We start from the raw sequence: 21,723 nt of genomic DNA on the forward strand, positions 1-21,723 counted from the left end.
CGTCTATTGAGATGCTACACCTGATGCTACTTGTTCTTCTTGCGTTGTTTTGTGTATTTAGTTCTTAATGTCATTCTGTATACATTTTTTTGCTACATAAATACATATTAAAGTAAGTATCTTTCTTTTTTACTTGGATTGCATTAAGGAAGTTGCACTATAATCTACCTCCGTTTTAATTACAGCTGTGATTTAGAGGAACTATGTGCCTGGTATTCATTTTAATAGATTTCTATATATTGGTATTTGTATGTGCTTGCAGGTAAATGTTCTTGTGATGGGCACCCTCAAAAGCTTTGGGATCTTCTTTGTGGCATTCCAAGATGAGTTTGGAGGTTCAGCAGAAAGCATCAGCTGGATCGGTTCCATCATGTCTAGTTTACGTCTGTCTGGAGGTGGGAGTGACAACGATATTTGTCTGTTTGCTTATTTCCTCTGGTTAGAAACACAAATCTTTCTATGTACATGTTCATACATACGCAACTGAAAGGGGTTATAATATGCCCAAAGAACCAACTCCATCTAAAATCTTGTGCTGCAGCTCCCATTGCCTCGGTGGCCTGCGCCAAGCTGGGACCGCGGGTGACCTCCATCTCTGGGGCAGTGCTAGTTAGTGGAGGCTTCATCATAAGCATCTTTGCCAACAGTGTAGTATACCTCTACATCAGCATGGGAGTGATAGTCGGTGAGTTCAAGTGAAAATAAATGGTGTTGGTGGCTACTTCTTTTTACTTTTCAGACTTCAGTTTTCTCACAATGAAACACAGATTAATCCCATTAATGTATTTTTTTTTCTCCTGTCAGGAATGGGTTTTGCATTACTATACCAGTCATTTTCAGTAATCACAGCGCTGTACTTCAGAAAACGGCTGGCGACCGCGTACGCGATTGGTCGATCTGGAATGGGTTTGACCTTTGCCCTGGCCCCGTTCACCCAGCTGCTATTGGACCAGTACGCTTGGCAAGGTAGGATAGGAAGGAAAACTCTTTGGATGAGCTCTTGTGTGCCAGTGAATCTGATGCAGCGGGTCGTGTTTGTCATCCATAGGTGCAATGCTGATTCTCGGCGGCCTCATGCTGAACCTGGTGGCTTCTGGGATGCTTTTGAGACCCATTAATGTGAAGCCACCTGCAACAAACTCTACGTCTTTGCCTATCCAAAAGAGCCCTTCTATTTCCCTTAAGAGCTCTGCAGAGAAGGAATACCCCAAAAACTGCTTGAGCAGCTCTTCTCCTCTGTCCAATGGTGTCTCCAAATCTGATTTTCTCCAGTCCTCTCCTACGCCTCACAGAGACACTGAAAACTTAAAAGAACAATCCATTCATGGACAAGAGAGCCAGTCATTGGACCCTGAATTGACTCGACTGGTCCTCAATAACATAAATGGCCATGAGCCCCAACATGACTTAGGTCAGTGTAAGGCTGCAAGTCCAGACAGCCCAGCGGAGATGAATGGTGCCATGAATGGCTCCACCACTGTTGGAGTTCCCATACACTCCGGTACGCCGACTGGAGTGGCTGACGTTAAACCCAAATTATTGGACTTCACCTTGCTGAAGGACCCATTCTTTTGCATCTACACTTGGTCCTTGGTGTTCAGTCAACTGGCCTACTTCATCCCGTACTTCCACCTGTCTGCCAGGGCCAGGAACCTGGGGATCGATGCCATGGACGCTTCTTTCATCATCTCAGTAGCAGGTGAGGCTAGCATTAGTCAGTTAACTTAATAGTCATTCACTTCTGAAAATTGTAACAAAAGTTTTGTTATTTGTAGAAGAGAACTTATTTACCTTTATTTTTTTTTATAATGCAACTTTCAGCGTACGTGAATCTTCATTTAGCATAGGAATTGTGCCAAACAAATATTTCCAGCACTTTCAAAAACCATTTTCTGCTCCCTGCGTTAATTTGATTTAATTGTGCTGTAAAAGCTTGTAAAAGAAAGGGACTTAATAACCTGTGAGTTCAGAGAAAATTCTCTTACACAGATAAAGACGGCTTCTGCATTAACTTTTGTTAATGGGTCCGACATCAGAAAATCATTGGTGCTCAGTGATGACTGCTTGACTGCAAATAGAAAACAGCTGCTGCTAGAGAGAACCTTGCTCAGATTGTTAAACAGCATGACTGCTGTAACAGTATTTGATCATGTTTGGTGAATGACAACACTACAGATCCTTTTAGTTTCATTAGGAGGGTATTAAAGAAATCCTTGAATCTCCCATGGCAACTATTCAGGGTGCCTAAACGCTTGCTCCCACAAAGTTAGTCCTCAGAGCTGCAGCCACCAGCTGAGCTTCCACCTCACAGAGCACCCGTCCTCCCCTTCCTTTGCATTTAAACTGTGAACGTAATGTTACTCAACAGGTAAATAAAAAGAAAATATATGAAATTATGTTTTGAGTTTAGTCTTTAGGGACACAAACACTGGACACTTGTACTTTTTACAGGAGTTTAAATTTGTAAAATGTGTTTGCTGCCCTTATAAGTGCATATTTTTTTGTTTTTGTTTTGAGCAGGTCACTGGTTAGTCTTTAACATACAATAAAATACATAACTAGTAGGTTTTATAGATCATTAATGCTTTTAGGAAACTAGAGCCACAGATCTGACAGGATCCGCTTCTGACAGGCTTCAGCCTGCATGTCTTCGTACTTTGCAGATCCCGTGTTTTTTTTTTTTTTTTTTTTTTTTTGCCGGGACTGTGAAGCAGGCGGTGCATCTCTTTTTTCCAGTCTGGATCTTCTAAGTGATGCAAAAGAAGTGCTCAGTCAACTTTTAGGCATTAATTATTTGTGAGCTACTCAGACTCTGCAGTCTTATGTAATGAATGTTCTTACATAAAAGCTGAACTTTGGTCCACTGGCCAGGACGGGTGGGTTTAGCAGTATACGATCGACGAGGCCCCTCCATATGACCAGAAAACGGTATTAACATTTGACCGCCAACCACATGGACATGTAATTCTGTTAGTGCCTTGTCAGGCACTGTGAATAATTGAAATGTCTGACTGTTGCTCATTTAAGCACTTATGTTTTAAAATGTAATCACTGACAGTCGTCTGCAAGCTTTCAGATACAGTATTAACTGAGGTGCCTTTCAGAGAAGCAGTTCAGTACTCTCTTATTTAAGTGCTCTCTTTTAATAGGATCCACGTTTTGTTTTCAGTCAAATCTTAGGCCACAAATCAATTAAGAGTTGGGGGGTGGGGGAAATAACAAGAAATAAATGTACATAATTTAGTTGCATGGAAAGTTGAGAAAACTTTGAGGAAACTAAAGAAAAAAAAAATGCAGCATATCTTTATCAGTTATTATTGTGAAAAAGTGTAAACCAGCAGAAAAAGGAAGCTTTTATGAATGTAATTTTATTTATATAGCACATTTTCAGCAACAAGGCAATACAAAGTGCTTTACAGGAATTAAAAGGAAATACAAACAAAATAACAAATCAAAGGAAAGAGCCAAAAAAAGAAAGAGGGAAAAGTATCTAATGTTGACCTAAAGTATGTAAACTAGTTGTTCCTGTTCAGGGTTGGTAATTATCCTCTGGTCTAATTCCATTTCTGGGTTGGAAGAACAGGAGTCTAAAAAGTCGTCTCGATCCAAACGTGTCCTCTGGGGTTCTGGTCTCTGCCTCTAATTAGTGAGTACTCTACAGTTTCTGAAAAAAATAAGCTAAAGAGTGACTAATCTAATTCCTTTTCTGGGTTAAAAGTGAGTAGTCACAGTTTCTAACAAGTAGTAGTATAAAAAGTAACCAAATAGTGACTGTTCCTGTATTTCTGGATTCCAAGTTTGTTGTAATTATAATTCCTTTTCTGGGCTGTAGCAGCATGAGTCTCTGCATAAAAGTTATGTAGGAAGGATAATGTTGATCTAAATCGTGCGTACTCCACAATTTCTGATATTACTAATAAACTAAAATAATCTAAAACAATCCTTTTCTGGGTTAAGTAGTGAGTACTCCACAGTTTCTAACAAAATAAAATAAAAAAGGAGGAAAAGACACATTAGGGCAGATGGCAACAGGCAGGCAAAACAAAGGGCAAAACAAAGACATGAGTGAAGGCGGTGACGTCACAGGCCCATGAAACCATGTTGCTCAGCCTCCCGGCAAAAGTCCGATAAAGGTGTTGTTATCGAGGCCTTAGGAGCGCTCAGCTCCACAGCTGCATGTATAACAGGAGGGGGTGAGGTGGGAAGGAGCGTTATGTTTGCAAATCTTCAAGGAGATTGAAAATATGCAGCCCTTCCAAGGCAACATGGGGAGAGCCAGTTCAGATACAGAATGTCTTTGGTCGGGTAGATTATAAATTTCAATCTTCCCTAAAGTCTCTCATCTCAGTTCCCAATTATCTAAATTAGTTTGATTGTTCCACTGAACTGAAACTAGCAACTTCTCCATGACCGACTCCATCCTGTTAGTTAGTTTTAGAGTCCTCATCTCTGTCCACACCAACAGTCTGAGTGTTCGCTAGTTCGGCCAAGTCCGTCACAAATTTGTCGATAAGCCAGGAATCCACAAGCTCCAAACAGCAGAAATCCTGTTGTCATGAATAAATCCAGGGTGAATCCTGCCGGGTGTTTTCCCCGCAGGACAAGAGGGCTCTCCTGTGCCTTGAGTTCTCGTCGAGAAAATTTGATCAACTGCATTGAGAGATCGGTTGAGCAGATCCATAATTTCTAGATTTGGATGATGTGCAAAGAAAGGCTCCAAAAATATAGAAAAAAACAGGACAAAACCAGAAAAAGCAGGGCAAGGAGGGAGAAGAGGAAAAAGGCGTCCGCCTTCACCGAGAGCAAGAGAGAGAAAAAAAGGAATATAGGAATCAACATACTGCACAGCACTTGGGGGTTAAGGTAAGGATTGGGGTCATGCAGCTCTGTTGTAGAAAATTCCTCAAGAAATGCTAAAATTAACTAAGAAGGGCTGTAAACCTTGCTACAATACATTTGTGAAAAGATTTGTGCCCCTTGAAGTTTTTTTTTTTTTTTTTTTTCACATTTCAGCCACAAGTTGAGCATAACTGAAAACAGAATATAGCCGAGCTTCATTTTTCTGCTGCAGACGAAATTTTGCTTGCAAGGAACATCGTTTAACTTTGTCTCATCTGACCGAGGCACCTTCTTCCACATGTCTACTGTATTTATTTCATAGCTTGTGGTAAACTTCAAACTGAACCTCTTATGGTTTTCTTTCAACAATCACATTTTTCTTGATGCTCTTCCATAAACACCAAATGTGTGGAAAGCACAGAGGTAGTTGTTCTGTCCATAGATTCTCCTACCTGAGTAGAGGGTCACTGTCGCTCCTCTAGAGTTACCACGGGCCTCTTAGCTACGTCTCTGATTAATGCTCTCTTTGCACCGACTGTCACTTTAGGCGACGATTTTGCAGCCTTTACCAGCCAAATAGCCATTTCCGCCCTCAGTCCAGCAAAACAAACTTGTTTTGAGCCACAAATGTTGCATAACATTTTCAGAAATATGATATTGCACTTTTATTGTTAGGTTTCAAAATAAAGAAAAACATAAAACAACATATTTATTTTCTACTGGGTGTTGATGTTTGTGGGAACATAATGCAAACAAAAGTACTTAGTTTCCAACATAAAGTCAAATAAAACACAGTCTCTTATGCTTTTAGTGCCACTTTGTTGTGGAAATTCAATGCGGGAAGTTTTCAGTGAAAAAATATACTTCTAAAATCTGAATTTGTTATTGTAACTATATTTAAAAAAACAATGGCTCTGCACGATTTTACCCATTGTGGAAGGTCCAAAAACCCATGCTTTCAGGGGTCGACCAAATTGCCGTATAATCCTCTGTGTCGGGCCACAGAGGATTATACGCCAAAACATGGATTAAACAATTTCTCAAAGAGTTTGGCCGCTGATGCCTTCACAGAACCAATGGATTTATACTGGTTTTAACTGGTGAGTTCTATTTATTTTCAAGACAACTATTTAGGGGTCTAAATATAAACACTCGCCACACTTTGTCACCTTTTATTAGTAATGGAGGGAATGATTTTTTTTTTTTTGTCTTCTACTTCCTGGTTATGTGCTACTCTGCATTGATCTATTTCATAAAACGCCATGAGGAAAAAGCATGAGGGGTGTGAAGACTTTTCCAGTGATTGAGTTTTCTTCCATGCTCCTTGGGTTGACACTGCTAAGCTTTGTTCCAGCGTGCAGCAGGACAGATGGATTCTTTTTACTCTTGCTCCGTAATAAAAGAGGAAAAAGAAGACCGGGTGCCACGCACACCACAAAGCTGCAAACCCCCAGAACTTGCTGTTCTTCTTATTCAAGCTCAGCGCTGTCATCGACTTGGCCAGGGGAAAGAGAGGCCGCTGTCATCTGGGTCAGTGTGCTCGTCACCCCTCCGAAACTGGAGCCGACTGGAGTCGCTAGGCAACGACTAACAGAGTAAAGTTGTTGGCGTGGTTACAAGGGGAGGTCCCGGTTTTGTCTGAGTCCAGTTCTGAAGTGGGCGACACTTTGCTGAGGGGTATTGATGAGGCTGTGCTTGCAAAAAAAAAAAAAAAAAAAAAAAAAGGCAAGTAAAGCCAGCAGTGATTTCAGAGTAGCTGGGAAAACCAACATGCCTTTTATAACCCTTCGATTTAGTCTTTTGACAAAATGTCACAGTTTAAAGAAACCTGATTGGCATTTCTTCTTGCCCTTCAGCCCTTAATAGAATGGAAATTGTTTGTCAGGGTCAGGCAGTTAATCCAGCGTAGCACCAACCCCAACAATTTCTTTACTTGCTGATACAGTGGAGGCTAACGGACAAAACCAACGTCCCCAATGCACTTGGCTTAAGGTGCTGCTACTTGGAGAGGCCAAATTTAAACAGCTTTGTGATGAGTTTGAACAGGAACAGCTGCAGGGCTAAACCAACCTGCTGAGGCTAAAACACACAAACAAAGGCACATCTCGTCAGTGTCCAAGCAGTGGACGCACCAGGACATTTCTTGGATCACAAGAGGAGGACACATAAACATTGCACAGCTGCCTCATGTCGTCTTCTTTAACCCCGATGGAGACAGAGGGTTTTGGATCCTGTTAGGTAAAGAGTGCAGAGGCGTTCTGTCAAAGTCTGAGAAACTGAAGACATCAAAAGACCCAGTGCTCTGACACCGCTGAGTTTCCACAAAGGGTATCAGGAGTTACTCTGATATGCAGAGGACCAGCTTGTTTCATTGATCAGAGGCTCAGCACTGCTTGCTTGTAGCTATTTCTGCAACGGTCAATATACCACTGCAGATTCCGCAATGCCGATCACATTCCAGTTGACCTCCGCAGAGAAAAGTCCATAATCTGCCTCGTCATCGTACTCAGGCGCAGTCAGAAATCATTCAAATCAGATGGTGTGAATAATTGTTATTGTAGGTTATTTCTAAATGTGTCTTTTTTTTTCTTTGATCAATGAAACCTTCCAAACTCACTTAGATTAAATTTCACTTTTATTCACACAAGTTTCTCATCTTTGCTTCTGTTCCAGGTATCACAGAGACGATCGCCCAGTTGGCCTCAGGTTGGGTGACAGACAGGAACCTGTTTCATAAATATCACTTTCACAAAGCCTACCTGATCCTCTGTGGCTTGGTCAACATGCTCTCCCCTCTGGCCACCTCCTACATACTGCTGATGGTGTATGCGGTCTTCTTCGCGATCTTCTGCGGGGGCTACATGGCTCTGTTGCTGCCTGTCCTGGTAAGGAAAACCAAGGATTTTTGTTGTTGGTGGGGAAAAAAATAGTTGACCCATCATTTAGCAATTCTGATGCCTTATGTTTCCTATTTAAACAAACAAACAAAAAAGAAAAATATGTATATAATCCAGAGATGAAGATGTAAGTGTTAAGTTTGGGAGATGAGTCTCATAAACAGCCCTCTATCTTTTTAAATAATCTGTGAATGTGAAATCTTTTACGCCTCTGTCTCATTATATCAGTTTCCACTTCTGCCCATCCATTGAGTTCACATCAAGCGCATTGTTTGGGTTGTGTGATGCTCACTACATAATTGAATAACGGCTGGAAAAATCGTTGGAAATGTTTTTGCAATTGTCGTTATGGTCAGTCCAACTGAATGAGTCATTGGTTATTCTGTAGATTTTATTATATTGCTCCAACAGTCTGAAAACGTATTGTCGTGGTCTGCTTTTTTCGAGGGTATTTGCTTGCCATTGAATCAGCTTTACAACTGAGACATGCCACTGACATATGACAGCCTAATTTACTTTGACTCTTACATGTATTTGTTAGGTAGAAGACCTTTTTTCATATATATAACGATATAAACAGCTGTATGGGAAGCACAATCTACATCAGAACAGTGAGATGCTTCCTAATAACAAACCCTGGTTCACTAGTGAACTAAAGCAACTGCTAAACAAGAAAAATGAGCTTTTAGGAAGGGAGACTTGGAGTTGCTGAGTGTTGTGGACTCTAAGCTGTGATCTGTTAGTTGAAAAAAAAAAGTAACAATAAAAGGATTAACATTCATTAGTCCACAGTCAACTCTGACATTATTAATTTATATGAAATGTCAGTTCCACAAAACTCAGACCCTATGGAAATGTGAAAATTAAACTTTTTTAAACTATCCAAGTAGCATGTAAGTGCTAGTAAGTTGAAGGAGCTTTAGTTCAAATGTAATTATGTCGAGTGAAATGTGTGCTTTTCTGTTTTGCAGGTTGATCTTGTTGGGTCGGAGAAACTCAATAACTCCATGGGTTTCTCCATGTTCTTTGTTGGCCTGGGTTGCCTCACTGGGCCTCCACTGGCAGGTGAGCAGACCACTTCTTGGAAATTCATCAAGAGTTATGCATGTGCTGACCCACTTTTTCCAAATGTACACAAACACATTTATGAGTTCTGCATGTGCACGGATGGCTGCCATGGCTATACATTTCTGAAGCATTCATTACACAGAGGGCCGTGGAGATGTTTGTGCATGTTTCAGGGTTTTGTAAGAGCTACAGGCAGAAAGTACGTGTGTGTGTGTGGGTGTGTGTGTTTAGGTGTGTGTGTGTATGGTGAAAGGGATGGGAGGCATGAAGGCATAAGTGTGATGCTTGGCAGGTTGATAGGCCTCCTGTCTCATATTTTTTCTGTGCCCTGAATTCCTTGCCGACTCTCAAAGTGTGTATGTACACACTATGGAGTAAAAAAAAAAAAAAAAAAATGAAGCAGACAGGAGAAAAAAAATGTACAGTAAAAGTACAACTCTGTACATACTAGAAATGTTCAATTGGCTTCGCAGAAAAACACATGGTGGGTTGCGGGGTCAAACCCCCAGAATAACAGCGCCGTTCTTTTAGGGAACTCCAGTCACTTTATTTAACTGATGGCATCTTTCCTTTTGTAGTCTTGGAGAGCTGTTTCTAATCTGGGCTACAGGTTTTTGTTACAGTATTTTAGTTACAGCAGGTCAGAGTCCATTCAAACCATGTCTTCTCCAGGTCAGCTGAAAAAGATAACAGCAATGCAGGTCGTCTGTCTGACATCTGATCTGCGGATACCTTCTGTAAATGGCCAAAAAACAAACAAACAAAAAAACAACATAAGGGATAAAAAAAACTCATAGTCTCACTTCTTGTTTTCATGCTTCTAGGAAAATACACCCCAGCGCCCTTTGCCCTAATTGGTAACACTTGGCACAAGTTAAAGTCAGGGGGCCCTTCCACATACTGACTTGTCAATGGTGTTCTGCAAATCTACCAATGAAGCTTGAAGATTGCATCAGTTGAAACATGATGAATGGCCCCTTTAGGGTGGTACAGAAATATCTTGAGGATCTGTTTACCGTCCTCTCCATTTGAGTGAGAAACGTTATTTAAAGAAAAAATAGAGAAAGGCCAGCTTTAATATTGGCTGCAGCGTGCAGCAAGTGCTGTCAGACCAGTTTTCATTTATTCTCATGCAACTTTTGATCTTTCAGTCAAGTGTTAAGAGTCTTTGACATATGAGGTTTGTTGAACGTTTGAACCAGTCGTTCCTCAGGGAACGTGATTTATTTACTGTGTTCAAACTAGAAGGCAGAGTCATGAAATAAATGAAAGAACATAACACACTTTTAGTAAATACATTTAAAAACTCATCAGAAGTACGATAAAAGGTTTCAGTATAGACAGTGATATATTAATAGTTTTTATTTTTTGTTAATTGTGATCATTATAGTTATGGAAACCCCAAATTTGGAAATGTGATTGTTCTGAAAAGCATGTGCATGTGCTCAGTAAATGTGGTCAGTTTTTGGCCGGGCCTCCTTTTGCATCAGTTGCTAAATCAACGCAGGATCTGCTGGGTGTTCAGGAGGCTTTAATATCTGAACTTCATTTTGTCTCCATTGTTGGATCTAATGTTTCTTATTTTCACTGGTTCCACTGGTTCTCTGTGGGTTTTAGGCCATGTACGTTGGTAGTCAGTGAAGCACAGCGGTCATGGTTATTGAAGCAGGCATTGGTATGTTTGGCAGTGTGGGTAGGACCCATGTCTTACAGGAAGTTTTTAATTTTTTTGCAAGATGAAATCAGCGTTTCCAGGTAGCTTATCAGCAGAAGGAATCTTAGCATGCTTGTCATGTTTCTGGTAGATGGCTGCTGTGATTTTAGACGTGATTCACCACGACGACAACATCAGCAGATGAAAGATCTTGTGCCGAGTGTTGCGTGACTCTCTGACCGTGATTTCTGTAACAAAGGAGAAATGTTCTTTCATTTGAATTTAGGACTGTGGGCCCATGACGCAACAATCCAGTAATTTTTATCCTCAGTCCAGGTACAACGTTTCTGATATTGCTAGTTTGCAAAGTACCATATTTTCCACACTATAAGGCGCGCCGGATTATAAGGCGCACCTTCAATGAATGGCCTATTTTAGAACTTTTTTCATATATAAGGCACACCGCATTATAAAGCGCATAGAATAGACGCTACAGTAGAGGCTGGAGTTACGTTATGCATCCACTAGATGGAGCTGCACTAAAGGATGAATGTCTAAAGCCACTTTGTTGACATAAAGAATGTCAACAAAACAGTCCGACTCTGGTCGGCGAGGAGAGCCTTCCACTACTGGGCCCAGGCGTGGCCGGACGATGGTCACCCTTCTCCGTTCGCTCACAGCATGTTCGTGGAGAACGTGGTGCTAAATGACCTGCAGACGACCTGATTCTAGACGGTCGGTAGGTAGATAGGTCAGTCAAACTTTATTAAGAAACCAGCGTTCTGACAACTATCCCAGCATGCACCGCGCGCTTCTTCTTCTACGGGCAAAAATGAAGTCGGCGGCTGCTTACCGTAGTTGCTAGATCTGTTGTGGCTCAATATTGGTCCATATATAAGGCGCACCGGATTATAAGGTGCACTGTCGGCTTTTGAGGAAATTGATGGTTTTTAGGTGCGCCTTATACTGCGGAAAATACGGTAGAAGGAATGTGACGGTTGGCACCCGCGTCCTGGAAATGTCCAGAGGTTGTGGGAGGACCAGCTCCATTCACAGTCAGCACCTTGTAAATCACCCTGAAACTCTTGAATGGGCTTTGATACAGAATCCTCTTAAGGCTTGTGTAGCACCCTCCGCTCAACTTTCCATCAGCATACTTTGATACAACGGTCTTTAAAAAGCAGCTTTTGTAGCAGTAAACCTTTCTGGCTTACTGTCCCTGTGGAGGTAATCAGTGACCGTCTACTAGACAGTGGTAAACAGTCATTCTTTATGATTGTGATAAGATTTCATTGTCAAATACCTTTTATGTACCTTACTAAGAATTTATATGTCATGAAAACTGAATTTATTATTTTTTTTATTGGTTGTAAGCCAAAAAATAAATAAAAAGAGGCCACTAGAAATGTGAAACTGAACTGAATTGGAGAAAACATAAACTGTTCAATAATAAAATATTAAAATGCTATACAGCTGGCTGGAAATGGAGAAAAGAGATGACACGTTCAAACTTTTTTAAAATAGCGCAGAATATTGAGTTCTTTATGACACTCTTGTGAAATAAATGGCTTCGGCTCCTTTTCTTTTCCCAGTTAACACAGATATATCCAAAGCTGCCAGTTTTAGGAAACATGGTTGTACTTGTCACATGATTTTTTTTTTTTTTTTACTTCAGAAATCTTAATTCGGATTAGGGCGTGATGTAACGTGTCGAAGCGGGACTTGCTTGTTTCTGTGCTTAGTGAAAAAACCCATCCATCTTTAAAAGTCATAAATCTAAATTCGGCGGAGTCGACTTTTCCTGACTTGAAACTTGGAATGAATTCGACTGAAATGAAGCATTAGCCACCACACTCCTTCTTGGCCGTGTGGCTCCTTGGAGATGAGCGATACAGTCAGTCTGGGTAATCACTGAACACAATTGTTCTAAAATATATACCTCACATAAAAGTACTCTGGGAATTATGTGCACCAAATTGTTTACACTGTCATAAAATAAACAGCAGCTGCAGTAAACAAAAAAAACAACAAAAAACAGGTTGGACTGTTTTATTCTGTATGCAACCTGTAGAATTTGAATACGTCAAGATTTTACCAAAACCTTATAGAGCAAATTGTTTCCCAACGTCAGAAAACTAGGTGTGGGGTGAAGGTCTGCGTCTGCCATTAGGACAATGACCCGAAGCACACATTTGACTGATCAGAGACATTCTACCCTTTTGGTGACCTGGAACATTTAGAAAAGGTTTTCAGATATGATGAATTTAAAATGGGTTTCTGGCTATGTTAAGCTAGTTGAAGAGTAGACTGACTCTATCAGATAAGTGGGAGAAACGACCTTTGGCCAGGAGATATTTTTAAAAGTTGTCACTGTTACCTAAAGCGATATGTTTGTTGCATCCTTTGTATTTCTAATATACATCCATGTAATCAAGTAAAATACTTGAGAAAAACATTATCTGATAGTTGTGTGGAATAGTTATGTGTGGTCAGTCTGCTACCTGACCACACAGGTAAACAGACTGTGTGGTATGAATAAACTGTTTGGCCTTGAAAACTCTCAAGATATTATTTCTTTAAAAGCAACAGATGACAAATCTAACATCTTCTGCCGTCTTTGAGACTTTCACATAAAGTCCTTGTGATTGTCCGTAGTTTCCTGCACAGATTAATGATCAAATTCAAAATTATTTCTTTATTTAAGGATCCCCATTAGTCTTTACCACAGGACAGACTATTTTTCCTGAGGTCCACACCATAAAAATACAATAAAATCATACTTTTACAAAAGTTGGGTGTCTGGCTGGGCTGCTTTAAAACATTAATACAGTGAACTCCCTGTATTTGAGGAGGCTTAACCCACTGAAATCCACAAATACTTGATACCCCTTCTAAGAACACATATAGTTGCCTGTTTTACCAGCTCAAACACCAAATAGTCGATGATGTGCATCTTAATGCAGAGGAACTTGCCTTTGCACTATTACCAACATCCACGGCCTTCTTCGTCTTGATACAGCCAATCAATGGCAAGGTTTGATTTGCAAACGCCAGCCAATAGCATGTCAAGCAGCTTTATGCTTATGTATTTCAGCTGCATATTTTTCCCTGAATATTTAAAAAAAAAAAAATATCATGGTGAACTTTTCAGATTATCTGTTACTTTTCACAGACAAATCTATGAATAATGAAATGTGAAGAGGTGGAGGTTCACCGTGCTACTTCCAGTCAGACAAAAAGTCGGTGAAATTAAAAGATAACTTTAAACATAAATCTGCCAGGGGTATGACAATATTTTTAACTTAATTGTTAGTAAATAATTAAAAAAAAAGTCCAATAAACTGAGAAAATATAAAATACCTAAAAAAAAAATGCTTCTAATTTCCACAAAAGGTTTTAGTTCGAGTCATTTTAAAAAGTGGGAAGCCGTTCTGACTGGAGTTAAGATACTGGTGATTCAAAACCGTTGTGTTATAGTCTTCACAGACTAAAGATCATGTTGTTTCTGTTTTCATAGGCTTCCTGTATGACTACACACAGACATACGACTGCTCTTTCTACCTGGCGGGCCTCTGCTACCTGCTCTCATCCCTCTCCTTGTTCATGGAGCCGCTCGCTCAGCGCTGGAAAGCCAAGAAGAAACTTTCTCAAAGCCAGAGAGCAGAAAGCAACTGTAAGATTAACGGCTGCTTCACCCCTGACCAGAATGGTGCTGTGTAACAATGAAACCTGGAAGTTGGACTAAGGTGGCTCGCATAGCCTGAACCCTCTCAACCTAAAGCTGGGGCCTGGGCCATGACTTTCTGCAAAAAGAGCGACACCAGCATTACAGTAACACAAGAACATACAACGCTCTGGATATGTGATTATGCAGAACATATGAGAAAGAAAAAAAAAAAGCCAAAATTCTTGTGTTCTGCAAAACAGTTTTACTATCGGAAGCACAAACATCCCAGCTGAAGGTAATCGAGCACACAAAGGAGCGATGTACTCTACCACCCAATGCAACAACTAAACTGAACAATGCAGAGCGAGGAACCAAGCTCCCAATCCTGTCTCTGTGACATTATCAATCGAAGCACATATCCATGTGCTGCATCTGATGTCTTGAATAGCATTTATCTGTATGTGTAAAACGTTTTCTCACTGATATGCACTTTGGGCCAAGTTGTGACTATGCTGCATGATTTCAAACTGCCACGGAGCCAAAATACTCAGCAAACCCCCCGTCGCTGTAGCCTGCTGCTGCGTCCCAGTGAGTTATGTCACGTATGAAGCCAAAAAAGCACATTGGAAGATACAATCCGTGAGATTACTGTAGGCAACATTTAACTTTAAGCACAGTTCATGAGCATGTACGTGTAAGCTAACGGTCATCCAGGCTAACAGAAGACATCTTATCGTTTTCACGTTTCCTGCTTCTTTTCAGACGGTTTGAACCCGTTCATCCCAGCTTCTTCTCCTCCTCCAATGGATCAATATTTAGGAAAGCAGTATATGTGTTTCATAACTTTCAAACAGCGGGGTAGCCGCACGGTCGACTCTTTTGCACAACTCTCACTTCATGCTTTCGTGTAAAGTAACCCCCCACGAACCCTTCACATGTCTATCGCCCCGCAGCTGCTCATAGACTCACTTTCATCTCCTAAATTTAAACTGGCATAAAGCCTGTCTCAGCACATTAAAGTCAGCAAAACCTCACACCTAAACTGGCTTTGATCCCCCTAGTAGCTACTAAACTAGTTTAACAGACAGTTGTGTAAGAAATACAGCTGTCACTGCTTATGCAATACTGAGAGCGCATTCACACGGCAGCCAGAATCCAATTCCCTGTAATCATTCGCCGTTTCGACTGCCAGCTCCTGTAAATGATAATTCTGACCTTTGAGTCTTTTTGCACGGAAGCTATGCTAACTACTTTGGCACAGTCATGTCAGATGATTTCATCATCTCTGCGTCTGTTCGTTGCTCACAGTAATATATTTCAGTAAAAACAAAGCTTTCCTATAAATAAAAAAAAAAAAGTTGTACTCTACAGTGCCTTGCAAAGTTATTAGTAGTGCTCGAACTTTTTTCTCTTTTTTGTCACATAGTGACCGCAAACGCCAATTTGTTTTATAGGAATTTGATGTGACAAAACGGCACAAAGACCGTGAGTGTGAAGTGGACGAATACAGAGAAACAATGTTTTTTTTGTTGTTGTTTTGTTTTGACAAATAGAAATATGAGAAATGTGCCTTGAATTTGAATTCAGAGCCTCTGGAAGAGTTGAAATTTGATTTTGAAGCCTTGGGTTTGTCTCTGCCAACTTTGCAAATAAACAGAGACAGACGTTTTTGCACGTTCTACTTTTCAAAATAACTCGCGCTCAGACAGGTTGGATGGAGACCGTCTCTGAGCATCGGTTTTCAAGTCTTGCCACAAATTCAAAATTTTAACTTAGATCTTAGCCATCCTAAAACAATTTCACTGTTTATGCTGGTAGCTCCTGCTGGTAGGTGAATTTCAGCTCCTGGATTTTTACCTCCATCCATCTCCTCATTAACTCTAACCAGCTTCTCTGTCCTGCAAGAAGAAAAGGTATCCCCACAGTATGAAGCTGCCATCGCCGTGTTTAACTGCAGGCAGAAATGTTTTCTGACTCAAACATCATTTTGCTTGTAGTCCAAAAAGTTACCAGCGCTCCATTAATAGCTAAAGTTGACAAGGAACAGTTTTGTTTAATTTAAAAGCAATAAAAATGCTTATTTTAGCAGGACTTCAGCAATGACACCAACAGTACAAGAAATTGTGTCATTGTTCTTTTTTTTTTTTTTTCCATTGAAGCTACATTCTCTTTCAGCTTTTTTTTCATGAATATGTTCAGTTCAGGGAAAAACTCTAAAATCTGTAAAACTTTGATATTCCTTTTGTTTCAAAACCATAAGAGAGAAATAAATTCATGGTTCTTTTACCGAAACGCAAACCAGGCTTTTACTGTGAGCTTAAAATTTGAGCGGGCCTGGAGGTTTTGCAGCTCTAGATCACTTTGTTTTATGAGAAGTGAGAGCAAAAAAGGGCTTTTTGGATCATAAAGGTTCCGGATCCTGGTTGTGTAATGTCATTAGATGTGCAGCTTTGCCACGCCCATGGATGTTCACTAATGTTCTCAAACAAACCTCAGCGAACAGCCACATTCATCAAGACTTGCTTGGTGACTTTTGAAGGGAATTGACAGCATTGGCTGTTATTTAGGGGCATCAAATTAAAGGGGATGGAAACGTATGCTTTAAAAGCTTATAATTTTACTTGCAAAAAAAGTTTGAAAACTATGTATTCGTTTTCTTCCACTTCACAATTATGCACCACTTGGTGTTCTTTGTCACATAAACTCCCATTGAAACTCACTGGCGGTGTGGTAGTAGCATGACCAAATGTAAACACTTTCAGCTGGTGAGAACAATTTTTCAAAGCCCTGTTTAAAGTTCCAGTGCCTGCAAACACCCGCAAAAGAGAGAATGTTTCATTAAGAAAACTTTACTCACAGAGCCTCAGCTGTCGCCTTTCAAATGCTTCAACTATCGACTACCTTCTTCGTTTTGTTGGCTGCCAACTGAAAACTAATTTTTGACTTTTTGCCAATGCACACCTGGCTGATCTATGCAACTACACGCTCGTTTGCTTTCCTTTGAATCAAGGCACACGCGTTTATTTGCTGCAAATCCACCGGCTCTTCAGAGAAGACATCTGCTTATGTTTTTCTGCAAATTGTGGTCACAGTTGACTTTAGAGGTGGGAGAGCTAAATTAGTTTTCTACTCAGCTGCCTGTGATAATTTGTTACTTTGTCAGCTTTGTCTATGAATCTGTGACCAACTGATTATGCAATGTTGCCCAGTTAGTCTAATATGGATATATATATATATTTTTTTTTTCAGACTATTGCCCAAACGTTCTGGTGCAAACTCACAGTGTCGTTGCGTTTAAACTTGAGGCTGTCGGTTCTTGATTATTTTTTTTTTAATATATATATATATATTAGAGTTTTTCTGTGTTTTCAGTGGGTTCTTTTTTTTCACCATTTGCCTTACAGGGTAATGTGTCTTTTACTAACTTTCCTGTGATGTCAGCCAAAGATCACATTAGAAAACCTACTTACGACTTGAAACTTATAACTGGGTGGAAAATAAAATGCTGTGGACTGTGACTATCATTTAAACTGGCCTGCTCACTCTGAATTGAAAATCAGCTGGTGTGTTCTCTCATGCTGCCCTCTTGTGGACTAAGAAGGCTCCTGCTCCAAGAATGTTATCTCAATTAGCACCAAATTATTCCCCCTCAACTCACTTTCACAATACTGAGCGAGGCTCTTTGTATTGTTTCCATGACGAGTCATGCACTAAAGCTCTTTTGGCTCACGAGTTGCATTCACTCACAGCCGCTGTGTCTTTGTAATTTGGGGCCACTAAGGTTTTTGTACCATTGAAGTTAAAGAAAAAAAAGCTTATAAAAAATATTTGATGCTTTAAAAGTATGTGTATGGTACTCGGTCTTAGACATCTGGTCCTAAGGTGGCATTTACATAGACAACATACGAGTGCGTGTTTTTTTTTTTTTTTTTTTTAACCTTTTTTGTTTCTTTGTCAGTGAATGCATCACTGGGAGGGGCTCTGTTAGTTTGCTGCTCTGGTTCCTGGATTTGTCTGGCAAATGAGCTTAACCAATCATAGGCATTCTGTTCCCAGGTTTAGATTTCATTTTTAAAAACTTGTATCGGTGCCCAACTCGGATGTAATAAAAATGATTTCTGACTCGACCTATTATTGTGTGATTTACACAACTCAGACGTCAGACAGGAGAAACAATCACAAGTCGTACAGCAAATTGAGCAGACGGTACTTTATTGAGGGAAAAAAAATGGACAAATAACTTATTTCAGTGTGTTTATCTTCAGGTCTTTTTTACAGTGATTTTCTGAAAATTCCATTTAAAAATATCCAATATTACAGTTTCATTTTGTTAGTTTTAATATTAATCAGCAAACAGATGCAACTAAATAAATACGATTACAAAGTAAAATTAATAAATAAATGTTCATTATACACATATTTTCAGTGTCTATTGCTGGTGATTATCACTTAGAGCTAATTAAAACTCAAATTTATGTTTCATATTATATAAGGCCAATAAAAATGATTTTGTGACTTCAATCCCAGACTCCTTAATGAGCCTTGTTTTACAATCCTCTCTGTTATCCATGTTGCTTGTGCATATTTTTCTACTACACTTTCTTCCTTCCACTCAACTTTCCTTTTTGTACTAGCATACAGTCCTCTATCAGCATCTTTGGAAAAGAGCTTTGATGGCATGCCCTTTTTAGTGGGAGGAGTTAATGACAACTCCTTATGGTTGTTGCGGCAATCAAATTTCCATATATAAATATTTTTTATGGAAATTTAGCTTTTCGGTCTCTCTGTCTCTCATTCATATCTTTATGAATGGAACTGAAACAGAAAAATAAATTTGCGTTCGTTACCTGTGTAAAGTTTACTCACCGCGAATGAATCCGGGAGGTCGGCCCAGTGTCTTGGAAACAGAACTGCAGCCCCATCGACGTCTGTTGAGAAAGCACAAATGCTTTAATTAGAAAAGTTAGGCAAGATAAAATCTGCAATAAGTTTCATGGATGATATTACCGCCTATGACCGGGGCTAACATAACATGTTCCCTTTTATCAGTGATTCACTGCCTTGTGTCATGAACGCCTTTTCTCCATTGGTATTTGTATTGCCAAATTGCTGATGTAAAGATGAGCCACGTTTCTACAGTTCATGCAATCTGATTATTGATAGCAAAGCCTTCTTAGTCAGTCTAAATAACTGATGTTTACCAACTGGTGGTTAAACAGCGTTTTTATGTTTTAGTAAGTTAGATTTAAGTCTTTTTAAAGCCATTTTAAGTGAAAATAATCTCAATACAAGAACAACTTTATTTAAGTAAAATTACTGAAGTTACAACATTTACCGCTCTTAGTAAATTGAATCTAATCTTATCCGTTTTTGACTGCAGTCTCTTTGCCCGGTTGTTTCACTTCCTGTCTAACTCTCAGGTTTTCATCTAAATTTCATTAAAATATTATTTGGAGCTAGTAGTGGATGACGTAACAAGATTACCTAAATAGACAACGAGTCGGTTTCAGGAACGAAAACAGTGAATGGAAGAAGAAATGTATAAACCAATTCACAAATGAAATTACCTCCTATAGCTTTCAGTTTCCATTGATCTGGTCCTACCATTTATTTTTAATGGCATGTCAGAGACGGTGTGGAAGTGATCAGAGTTTTCTCTGGCCATCTGTTGCTGCACACTGCCAGCCAGCTGGCTGAAAGAACAGCTAAGTGTTAGGCAAACTATGAGAGGCACATTTGTGAGCAGCTGGGTGGAGGCTAGCTACCGGCGCCTCTTCAAGCAGCTAATAGCCAACAGGACTCCCAGTGCTATTCTGTAGAGAGGACACCAAAAGACCCAATATTTAGTTTTATGACCAATTAAGGAAGTACTACACTTAGCTTTATCATGCATTCACATATTATTTCCACTTACAATCAATAGTAGTAAATATTATAGTATATTTGAACATTAAATGTAGCTGTAATAATGACTCAATAGATTACCAGCAGGGATGGTTTTTGCTTTTTGCTTAAAAATTAAAGAAATTAGACCACCTGACCATTATAGTTTAATATAAAAACTGTTTTTTCCATGGTATTCTTACTCAAGGTTATCAGACAGAGAATAATTGGCCTATGCATAAGACAAAAAATAAATAAATAAATAAGGTCAATTATGACTACAGTAACCCTGAAATTATCTAATAAAGTTGTTTTTTGTTGTTGTTTTATTCCTACAGTGAATAAACTCAGCTATGACCAGGGACTATGAAGCTTATTGTTGAAAAACATTCAGGATTTATGGCACTATTCCATAGTAAATTAGATGCATTTGTATTAAAATAGTCACTTTATTAATTATAATAAGCTAAGTACATGTCTTTTTCGTAAGTAATGGGTGAGATGGTCCATCTACCTCATTTGATTCAGGTGTGTTGAACCAGGGAAATAACTAAAACATGGAGGCCGGCGGCCCTCAAGGACCGACTTTGGACACTGAAGTTGTGATCGGTCTTGAAGTTAGAAAAGGTTCCATCCATTTTCTATATCAATGTCTGCAGGGTTGCAGGGGAGGGGATCTTACTGCTTATATCCATCAATCGTCAAAGGTCAAAATCACAAACACCTTGCCAGGATCAATAAGTGTTGTCTAATCACCAATTCTGTTGGTATGTCTCAACTTCTTCAATATTTTTAATCATACTAATGTGTAGCGTCTTAAAGGTAAAATGATAACATAAATGAAACGTAGTCAAGTTAAATAATCCAATAATGTGATTTGTTGTGAAGCATTATGGCAATGATATTGCACCATATCCAAGTTCATACCAAAACTTCTTATGCAGCTTTTCTCACCACTGACTTGTTTATTTGCTGGGCAATGAATGGAAAATACCTTTCAAATTTAAAATTAGCTCACGTCTGTTTGTTGGTTATTTATTTACACTACAAAAAACTAAATTTTTGGTCTAGTTTCTAGTGCAAAAATATTTTATTACACTTGAAATACGATAAGAAAAACTAACTTACAAGTAACTTTCTAGCAAGATATGGAAGCTTGTTTTAAGTAAATGTTTGCTTAATATGATGGAAAAAAAAACTTGTTCCACTGGGAGATTTTTTCACTTATAATATGGGAAAAATGTCTTGTTATAAGTGAAAGTCTAAGAGAACTAGAACTTTTTCATCAATATTGAGGAATTATTTACTTAAAATAATCTCCTACATCTTGCTGTAAAGTTGCATGCGAGTCGGTTTCCTTTCATTTCAAGTGTAATAAGATATTTGCACCAGAAACTAGACAAGAATACTTTTAATAAGATTTTGTGTTTTTGCAGTGTATGTATTTATTTTTTGCCAGTTTGTTGTATTTAGTTGGACTTGGAAGATAAAAGGCAGCTGCAGTTTGATCTCTAAAAAAATTACTTCAGAGATTACATCTTAAGATAAACAGTTTTATTTCATTATGTAATTTAGAATATAAGAAATTACAAACTCAGTTAATAATAAATAATAATAAACACTGACTAGCAGGCATATGTTCTGTGCCACAGCATCATCTTCCTCTTGTATGTAGAATGTGGATTTGTTATATTTGACCTAAAATGAAGATAAAT

The 21,723-nt window shown here is 39.2% G+C and overlaps 1 protein-coding gene and 1 long non-coding RNA gene across 2 annotated transcripts in view; one reads left to right on the forward strand and one right to left on the reverse strand.

Moving 5' to 3' along the window:
* Positions 1 to 18,252, forward strand: part of slc16a4 (solute carrier family 16 member 4) — a 35,652-nt gene extending 17,400 nt beyond the window's left edge. The window contains exons 5-11 of the mRNA XM_015030928.1: positions 263 to 395; positions 542 to 685; positions 805 to 966; positions 1,049 to 1,699; positions 7,513 to 7,724; positions 8,708 to 8,801; positions 13,976 to 18,252. Coding sequence (XP_014886414.1) covers positions 263 to 395; positions 542 to 685; positions 805 to 966; positions 1,049 to 1,699; positions 7,513 to 7,724; positions 8,708 to 8,801; positions 13,976 to 14,178 — 1,599 coding nt within the window. The 3' untranslated portion in view covers positions 14,179 to 18,252. The remainder of the gene's footprint in view (positions 1 to 262; positions 396 to 541; positions 686 to 804; positions 967 to 1,048; positions 1,700 to 7,512; positions 7,725 to 8,707; positions 8,802 to 13,975) is intronic.
* On the reverse strand, positions 4,758 to 21,078 carry LOC106946539 (uncharacterized). Its single transcript, XR_001424795.1, has 3 exons — positions 18,973 to 21,078; positions 7,599 to 7,721; positions 4,758 to 4,791 (listed from the first exon to the last, which is right to left on the reverse strand). It is a non-coding gene; the product is annotated as an uncharacterized LOC106946539 (long non-coding RNA).
* Between the last annotated feature and the right edge of the window lie 645 nt (positions 21,079 to 21,723).

Source organism: Poecilia latipinna, unplaced genomic scaffold (assembly GCF_001443285.1).
Source record: "Poecilia latipinna isolate Pla-1442-1.1 unplaced genomic scaffold, P_latipinna-1.0 Scaffold196, whole genome shotgun sequence".
Classification (NCBI taxonomy): Eukaryota; Metazoa; Chordata; class Actinopteri; order Cyprinodontiformes; family Poeciliidae; genus Poecilia; species Poecilia latipinna.